The 9,775-nt window shown below is 42.0% G+C and overlaps 1 protein-coding gene across 1 annotated transcript; it reads left to right on the forward strand.

Annotated features, from left to right (window-relative positions):
- The first annotated feature begins 2,036 nt into the window (after positions 1 to 2,036).
- On the forward strand, positions 2,037 to 8,889 carry DYNLT3 (dynein light chain Tctex-type 3). Its single transcript, NM_001277734.2, has 5 exons — positions 2,037 to 2,122; positions 2,624 to 2,665; positions 4,485 to 4,608; positions 5,941 to 6,018; positions 6,776 to 8,889. Exons 1-5 carry the CDS (start codon positions 2,093 to 2,095, stop codon positions 6,850 to 6,852), a joined length of 351 nt encoding a protein of 116 aa, NP_001264663.1. The 5' UTR covers positions 2,037 to 2,092; the 3' UTR covers positions 6,853 to 8,889.
- Positions 8,890 to 9,775: the final 886 nt, after the last annotated feature.

Below are 9,775 nucleotides of genomic sequence, written 5' to 3' on the forward strand. Positions count from 1 at the left end.
CGTCCAACCGACATACCAGTCCTTGAAGAACCCCCTTTTCCATAGAGTCCGCTGAGATGATAACGACTGGTATTTCAAAGGCAGTATTTATTTGAATATTTCTAAACAGAATGAAAAATATGTCTAGCCTATTTTTATTTGATAATTGCATCCTGAAGAGTCGAAGATGTGTGATCTCAGAAAATAGAGAATAAAAGATGAACAAGATCCAAGGCTGAGTTCTTTTGAGTACTGTTAGCTTTATGTGTCAGTTGCCAGTGCAAATATAACACATGCTTCCAGTAGCTTTTATTTTTGTAAAACTAAACATGAAATTTTATCTCTAGCTTTGAACTATAATACATAAAAAGGATATTTTACTTTACTTATAATAGCCTCTAAGTGTGACAGCCCAGGAATACACTGCACAGGTCAAGACAAAGAATACTTTATACGGAGGGATTTTTTTAATGTGTTTTCCCTATGACTATATCCATCTGCTTTTAAAGAAACGTAAGTCTTCCTGCTCACTTTTCTCACCCTACTACACCCATTTGCAAATCATAGAATCATAGAATCACTAAGGTTGGAAAAGACCCACAGGATCATCCAGTCCAACCATTCGCCCATCACCAATGGTTCTCGCTAAACCATGTCCCTCAACAGAACATCCAAATGCTCTTTGAACATCACCAGGGTTGGTGACTCCACCACCTCTCTGGGCAGCCCATTCCAGTGCCTGACCACCCTTTCAGAGAAGTAGTATTTCCTAACGTCCAGCCTGAACCTTCCCTGGTGCAGCTTGAAGCCATTCCCTCTAGTCTTATCACTAGTCACACAAGAGAAGAGGCCGACCCCCAGCTCACTACAACCTCCCTTCAGGTAGTTATAGAGAGCAATAAGGTCTCCCCTGAGCCTCCTCTTCTCTAGACTGAACAATCCCATCTCTTTCAGCTGCTCCTCATAAGGCCTGTGCTCCAGACCCCTCACCAGCTTTGTTGCCAATATATTAAAAAATATTACACATTAAAGCTATTTTCAAAGATGACACAGAAGTATTTTGTTTTGCTTTCCCTGTACTTTCATTCTTCTAGAGTTTTTCCAGTTAGTGTACAATTAACACCAATCAACAGACACCTTTGCAGGGTAAGCATGTGTCTATCCAGATATGTGCCACTAAAACTGAAACTAGATCTGAGGCAGCCTTGTTCCTCTACCTAATGTAGTCAACTTCTTACATGGGAAGACAGTGATAGGACAAGGGGGAACGGTTTAAATCTAAGGGAGGGGAGATTTAGATTAGATGTTAGAGGGAAATTTTTCAGAGAGGGCAGTGAGGCGCTGGCACAGCTGCCCAGAGAAGCTGTGGTGCCCCATCCCTGGAGGCACTCAAGGCGAGGTTGGATGGGGCCCTGGGCAGCCTGAGCTGGTGGGGGGCAGCCCTGCCCATGGCAGGGGTTGGGTCAGCGTGGGCTTGGAGGTCCCTTCCAACCCAAACCATTCTGTAATTCTATGATTCACTGATTCTCATCATTATTCTGCTTTCGAAAGACCAGGAGAACTGTATGACAGAGGTAATACTATAAGAAGAAACCAATAATCCAAACGAAGAAAAACATAGGAGTTTTCCCCCAGATAAAATATTAAGGAAAAAAAAAAATCACACGCAAGGTGTGTGTTGTTCCATACTAGGTGTCCTTCCTGTTTCCCAGGCAACATCATGGTGAGCGAGAAGATCATACCTACCTGTACCAATTTGTACACCGCAGCAAACAAAACCCAAGCCATTTCTTTGTAATAAAGTGGGATTAAAAGCAAGCCACCGTGATTAAAATCTAACGGCAGCTGCGCGTCAGGCAATTCACATGGACTAACCCAACAGTAGGGAAGAAAACGCTATTCCTTCTCGGCAGGACACCCCCATCCTCCGGGATCACGCCCACACACAGCTCTGTGGAGCCCAACCCGCCCTCGGCCACCTCGCCGTGGAGGTGTCTCCCGGCCCGCAGCGCCGCCCGCCGGGCCCTCCGGCAGCTCCGCCCCACGGAGGCGGAGCCGCGCAGGACTCGGAGGAGCCGCCGCTGCCGGAACTGCCGCCGCCCGCGTCGTGGCCATGGAGGACTTTCACCCCCACAACGACGAGGTAGGGGCTCTCCGCCCGGCCCCGCCTCGCTGGGGGGATCCGTAGGCCCCGTCCGGACGTGAGCCCGGCGCCGGGCCAGCAGCGGGTGGGGGCGCGGCCGGGGGTCTGGGGTGTCCCGGAACGGAGCGTGTGGGGGCTGAGCGCGCACTGGCGGCGCCTGGCAGCCGCCGTCGTCGCCGTGCCATGCGCGCAGGTGGGGGCTCGTTAATGCAGGGAACCGAACGGCCTCTTCCCTCTTGGGCCCCGTGTTCGGATCTGTAGCCTGCCGTTTCTATTGGAAACTCACGGGGACATCACTGTCCTTGAGATTTGTGCCCTTGCCCATCTGTTTGGAACCGATGGGTGCAGAGAAGCAGATGGCACAGGTATACGTGCCGAGTTTTCTCTGGAAGCCAGGCTGAATTCTGAGGAGTCGGAATGAGTAGAAGATGGGGTATGTTAGAACTACAGGGAAAGTTTCTCGGGTGTGCCAAAAAAATAATTCATGTTTATTTATTACAGATGATCTTCAATGCCGATGAGGCCCACAACATAGTTAAGGAGGTAGGTGTTAATTCATGGCCCGTGTTTCAGAGAAACACTTTATCTTGCAGTATAGTGAAAAGGGAGGCTTTAATTAACCATCCCTGATAGATTTGAGGTTATACAAAATATGAATTATTACTTAAATGGAAGCAGACCTTCATTTGGAACTACCTGAAGCTCCAGTTAGTTCTTATCTTCAGGTGTCTAACGGGGAGAAGGTGACAGAGAAAAAGGGATGGAATTTGCTCGATGTTGAAATGATGAGGGTGGATGAGCACAGATTGCATAGGAAAAATCATTTTCTTTTTCCCCCCCTTTATCCACCTAGAGAGTAGGCAATCACTGGAGCAGGCTGCCTGGACAAAGTCTTGAGCAGCCTTGAGATCACACTTGAAAATGTAGCTTTGGCCAGAGCAACAGGTTGGGCCACATAAATGTTGACAATAACAAGCTTAAAAAAATAGTAATTTCTGCACAAAAAGAGCAGGCTGAAAGTGAGTGGCCTGGCATTCTAAATTAAATGTGATGATATGGTTAACGAAGAGCCTACAGCATATGGATGCTGTCACCTTTTACAGGGGAATACTGTTTTTATAGGGGAATTTCTAGAGGGCCTGCACAGGTCCTTTCCTACCTGCCCTGCCATGACAGGAGAGTGCTTCTTGAGCTGCTCCAGGTCACAGCAGCAAGCCCTCAGCTGTCAGGTGAATGGCAGTTCAGCCCTTACATAACTGGCTCTGCCTTGAGAGGCCAGATACAGTATCACAGATTCTTTTTATTTTTACATCCGAGGCTGGGAGCGAAGCCAAGTCTTTCTGCCTCTGACCAGAACTCCTCAGATCTAGTTAAGCTTTACGCATTGAATACATCTCTGGAAGAGACCAGAATCCCAGTAGCACCACTGAGTGCTGTTGTCCTGTTTTGTGTTTGTTTCCATCGAGTCATTGTCTAGCTTTATACAGTGGGATCAGAACTAATTGGGTTTTATAGGATCTGGAACACAAATCTCTTGCACAGCATGTTAGTGGGTGGTAAAGTCTGCACTACTGAATCTGAGGAGAACACAGCTTTGTTTTACTTGCCTATTACAAATGTACATTTCTTTACACTGTAATAATACAATTTTCACAAGTACCTAATGCTGAATTTCTGTAGGAGCGGAGAACGTAATTTAAAGAATTACAATTGGACAGCAGACTTTCTGTTGTTCAGTCACCTTAAGTCTAAGGAAGGATTAGCCAATCTAAAGCTGTGGGAGGATATGCAGTTTTCAGGAATTTTAGTGCTGTGGGATGCAACACTTCAGCATCTGTTGCTTTCACATCTGCCTCATCATTTAAGCTGGGATTTGTGTTCTGCTGCAGTGGCTCCAGCTATCTGAAGATTTTGGATTGTTGCTCAAAAACTCTGAGGGGCTGACCAGCCGAAGTAAACATCATTGATCAGAGTAGTACAATTTCCACTGCAGCAGCACGTGAAAGCCAAGCTGGAGAAGGCAGTCATTGAGAACAAGGGGGATGTGTTGGTATTTTCACTGGTAAATAGATCCTGTGGTTTCACTTGGCACTTAAAGCATATGGCTAAGGTCTTTCCTACACCAAATTTTCACTCAGAGCCTCATTTACCCCACTACTACATGTGGAGAAATATGTACTAAAAATAGTTTCCCAATAAAGCTCATTTTACTTCCTATCCAGCAGCTGATACCCAATGAGCTGAAGTAATTCAGAGTAAGCCAGTTGCCAGATACAGTTCTTAGATTATACAAGGCATTTTGAGCCTCTACATTTTGAAGTTTCTTCTATTTACTGTAATTTTTTTCCCCCCTCTGTTTTAGTGCATAGAAAGTGTTTTAGGCAAGGCAGATTACAATCACAACAAAGTCAACCAGTGGACTGCAGCTATAGTGGAACAGTCACTGACACATTTGGTAAAGCTGGGAAAAACATACAAGTACATTGGTAAGTAGGAGTACCCATACATCTACCCTTTTACAATTACAGTGAGTAACTGCTGAAAAGTTTTTCTATTCAGTAGCACTACACTGAAACAAATTTAATTGTTAAACTGTATCTGCTCTGCTTTGTTTACTTGAGCTCTTCTGTTACAGAGATGTTTAGTAGTACTTGTGGTAAAGCTATGGCAGATTTACTTAGGCCAAACCATCAACAGTTAGCACAGAAGATGACATTACAGACTTCCCTGACTCTTAAGCAATCCTAGAACAATTATATCAATGTTTTGGCATCAGTTTAGGAAATAGATTGTAATGCTGTAACATGATGAAAAGCACAGCAGTGATATCATAGTAGCAAAGCCCTACACTGTTGCAGGGGGGGATAAGCTCTAACACAGCAGCCACAGAAACAAAGGAAAGAGGCTGCTTACCTTTAGAGAGCCTCAGGTGAACAGGGATCTCCAGATGAGATATCCTCCCTTCCACTGCCAACCTTTAAATGAGGTCTGGGAAGGGGTGGTTCCTGGCTGCACCCCTTCCTGTCACTCAGGTACATTATATACACCTGAGCTGCCCTGGGTTGGTCCTGCCTTCCCACCAGGTGCTCAATCACTGCTTCAAGCTGTGACTTAGCATTTCTGCTGCACAGATACTTTTTAGGTTTTTTTTTATCTTTTATTTTTAATAAAAACATTTTATTAGAATTAAGCTTCTTATAAGTAAAATCTTTTACAAGCTTTTCAGTCTTCTAAGCTGCGTCATATCCTGTTATTTTTCTGTGCGTATCTATGGAGAAAAGTGGATGTTTAAAATGCTATTATATCAACACTTCATGAAAGAACCAAAGCAAGTGGTAGCACCCTGGTCTGTTTTTAAAGCCTTCAATTCAAACTTAATGTTTTTACAACAGTTACTGGTCAGTCTAGAAATGCCCTATTACCACAGCGTGGTTTCAGAAAGCAGCCAATGCTACCTTTGGGAAGCAGCTCTTGTCCAGTGTGACTTCTGTTATACCTGTGGTGACAGCACTCGGAGCCCAGTTCTGAGGTGCACCTGACAGAAGCTGTATCTAAGCAGTTTAAAAGATAGAAAGCACAATCCTATTAGCAAGCATTTTGTTAAAGCCATTGTCTTTACGTGACTAAAGATAATCATGAATCAAATACCAAGTTCTTGAGGAAAATACTGCGAGTGATAGAATGTCAAAATAGGTGTTGACTTAGTTGAATGCCTCCTGACAGCCATTGGAAAAAATAATGTGAGTTGGAGTTCAGAAGATGTGAATGATTCATCTCTTCAATGATGAAAGCTGTGGTTTTATGACTGTGTCTTTCAGTAACCTGTGCAGTGATGCAGAGAAGCGGAGCTGGTCTCCACACAGCAAGCTCGTGCTTCTGGGATACTACAACTGATGGTAGGCTTCCTCACTCAGGTTAAATGTTGTGCTTACAGAAATGGTACCTGTTGCTCAATTGTGACGGTTTGGTTGAAGTGTTGGAAGAGTGATTATAGGAGCAGTAGGTTCCAGAATTAAACCCTTGTTTACAATCCCAGGAAAAATGTTTTGTTAACAATCCGTGTCTGCATTAGGAATGACTGCTTTGGAGGTGCAACAAAGCAAATGTAGAAATGCCTTCTTATTTGAACAACTGTGAAAAAAATTAACCCTCTTAGGTAACCATTCATCAATCAAAGAGGCAATAAAACATTGTTTTCAGTAAAAATAAGTGCACTGCCCTAAGCATGTCTGTCTGTCTGCTGTAAAGAGAGAGCGCTGCTCTGAAGAAGAACAAAGTTTGGTAAAAATAGGAGCAGTTTGACTACAACTTGTTTTTCAACCGCCTAACAAGTCAGTTTATAGGCTTTTCATGTGCTTTCTGGCACATCAATTGGTTCTAAAGTTCAGAGTATAATAATCCAGCTTTTAAAAAGAGATTCTCAGAGCGTTCCCCTCCTGGTATTTAGGTAGTAAACAATGTCCAAGTTAATACAAATGTTTTGAGGAGTTTAGTCTAACTAGAGGCAGCATGACAATAATAGTAACCACCTTAAATCACAACTGTGTTATCCCTCCTAATTGAACATAGTTTACATTGAGATAAAATGAATGTAATAAAGGGGCTGGAATTATATTTTTATATTTTGTAACCAACTGTGATGATCTCTTCTAGGGACCTGCACAGTGAGATGGGAAAACCGAACTATGAACTGCATTGTCAACGTGTTTGCTGTTGCTATTATCCTGTAGCTGACTGGAAGATAAATATAAGCAACACCACAGCCTATAAGAAAATGTTCCAAACACATGGTTAAATATTTCAAATAGTTATATATACATATAGTTTTTTTTCTTTAGGAGGTGGTATAGCAGACAGGAGTTCTCTAGAGAGGGCGTACAGTCTAAGCCAGTTCTCATAGATTAATTATTTGAAATTGCACAAAAAAAAAGAATGAGAGAAAGTGAGTTTTGAGAATTTAAATATTCAGAAGTATGTTAATGAGATGCCACAAAGATCAATAGAATTTACATCAAAGCTAATATCAAAGACACTTTATTCAAGAGGAACATATCTAATCAAAGAAAAAGGTGAAAGGGCAAGCAAGACCTCTCAGGATTCTGGTGCCTTTGGGAACAAATTATGGATGCAATTCAGAGCGCACATACTGTAAACAGTATCAAGTGCTTCATGTTTGATTAAATACAGCTGACTTTCTTATTGAATGCTGGTGCCTTTGAAATTGCATGAAATTCACTCTTCAGTCAAGCTTGAACTTCTGCATTGAGATTGGATCCATACAAGCTTTCCTCCTTGAGGCAGAGGACGACTTCGCTAGGGCAAAGGTGCAATATGCCTAGGCCTAACAAGAACACTAATTTTTCTTCAGAATGAAGAATGTCATATTTGTTGTCAATTCAATGGGTCAGACATGGGCATTGAATTCATAATTTGTCCTTCCTAAAGCATTCTGAAGGTTACTGCATTTGATTTTATTCCCTGACTACATAATCTGTGACACGCACTTTATTGAGTCCTCCCGCAATGCGAGACTAGCCAGGAGTGAGGGCAGTAAGAGTTGGCCCTCATTTCCCAAGTGGGACTTTTTGTTGTTCAGAGAGAAGGCACACGCATTTCTAGAGGCTCTTGTTACCTTTGGAACCGTTTATCTTAAAGCAACATATATATAGAAGTATTTCCTATATTCTCTAAATCTAGAATTTAATCATAATCCTATTAAAAAATAGTTATATTTTAAGCACTAAGAATTCCCATCCTATCAAGATTTATGCGAGTTCTTAAATTTGCTCATCTGATGAGTCTTAACTTGAATTATTCCACGTGGAAGAAAAGCATTTGCACAAGTATTTGCTAGATTGGGGCCTACATTTTTGTTTATTAATGCACAGTGTATGCGATAAAGATGTATCAATACCAAAAATGCCTGAATGACTGCTGCCACTAAGTGGCAGTTACATTAAGTCGTTTTATCAGCTGCTGCTTAAGGATAGAGTTTTTTCTTCATTACTGCATGTCTTTGGAAGAGACTAGAAACTACCTAACAGCTACCGGAAGGCTGTCCTGCAGTTCTAACAAATGAGTATTAAAGCACTGTTACGCAGTTTTGTTTGGTTTTCTGATAGCTGACTATTAGGACGTGTAGCAAGTGTCCTGTACAACGAGTAAGCTAAAAATGGTGTCATTGCTTCAATTGTGTATTCATATAGCTGCTGTGAGACTACATACAAATGGAACGTGTAATTCACAATGCTGTTGAAAAGCTCTTGCTTTGCAAACAAATAGTGTTCTGCTTTTACCTGAATGTAAGTAAAACTAAGCACTGTAACGTTACCTTTGCCTTAAAGGCAAGTATAGTGTGAAGATGCGTATGTATATTGTACTGACCTTCAAATATATAGCAATTCAACATCGTGTGGGTTAGGACAGCACTTTCTGAACGCAGTGCTGCCATTTAAGAGCTAAGTGGTAAGTGGAGCAGTAACTGGAAAAAGCTCTGGTAGGATTGGTGTAGTGTGAGATGTAAAAGTAGCGGTGGCCGTTATCCCTGTTTAATGGGTGTTCAGAAGAAGTATTCCATACAGCTATTTGTAACTTATTTGGCGTTTCTGCTTTACTTGAAAATAAGATGCACTGAGCAGGACTATCAGTTTAACGAGGCTTGGTGAAAGTTCCGCTGCAAAAGAAACCTGGAAAATGCTGCTTAATTGTAAGACTCCTTCATTTTTCTTTCTACCAAAATCAGAAACTAAAGATTTGCCTTAGCTGTATGTTTGCCTTGTGTGTTCGATCTATGCAAACGGTGATTATTACAAAATTCTGGGAAAAGTATTTGCATTCTTCACCATATCCTAGCAAAACTGACTTCTTTTCCATCTTTCAATTGCCCACCCCCATTTGTGGGTACAGACAACTACTTGTGTTTAACACATCTCTCAAAATGAATTCTGACCAACACTGTTTCATTTCCTAAGTAGTTTATTTTCAAGTATGAAACTCTGCACTGCAGAATATGGGAATGCGCAGTGACGTTTCAAGAGTGCTTTCTATCAATACGATATTTTCCTTAACTATTGTAATCATGGGAGTAAGTTGTTATTAACAATTTAGGTCTTATTAGTGGGACAAAAGAATGTGCATCAAATTATAGCCTGTATATGTGGAGTTTTATGATCCTATGTATGACTTCATGACAGAAGACACCTGTTACTCCTCTGCTACAAAAAGGCATGTGAGTTTTGTTATCAGAAACGTGTGAAAGGTGTGATGCCTGTCTTCCCTTTACACGTGCTCAAGGAAACTAGTACACATCCTCCTATGGTCAATTTATATTCATGCAATCTAAAACGCTATGTAGAAGCTGTTGAATTCCCAGCTTGTAGCTAGCCTATTTATTTTACATTTGGCTGACAATTTAAACACACCATAAAAGACAGAACGTTATCACTAGCCTGTATGCATTAGTTCTGTAGCTGCCATATAGAGAAAACAGGGAGGCCTCCCTGTGGCCTTCCAGTATTTGAAGGGAGCGTATAAACAGGAGGGTGTATGACTGTTCACGAGGGTGGATAGTGATAGGAGAAGGGGGAATGGTTTTAAACTGAGACAGGGGAGGTTTAGGTTGGATATTAGGAAGAAGTTTTTCACACAGAGGGT

This window comes from Gallus gallus, chromosome 1, assembly GCF_016699485.2.
Source record: "Gallus gallus isolate bGalGal1 chromosome 1, bGalGal1.mat.broiler.GRCg7b, whole genome shotgun sequence".
Taxonomy (NCBI): domain Eukaryota; kingdom Metazoa; phylum Chordata; class Aves; order Galliformes; family Phasianidae; genus Gallus; species Gallus gallus.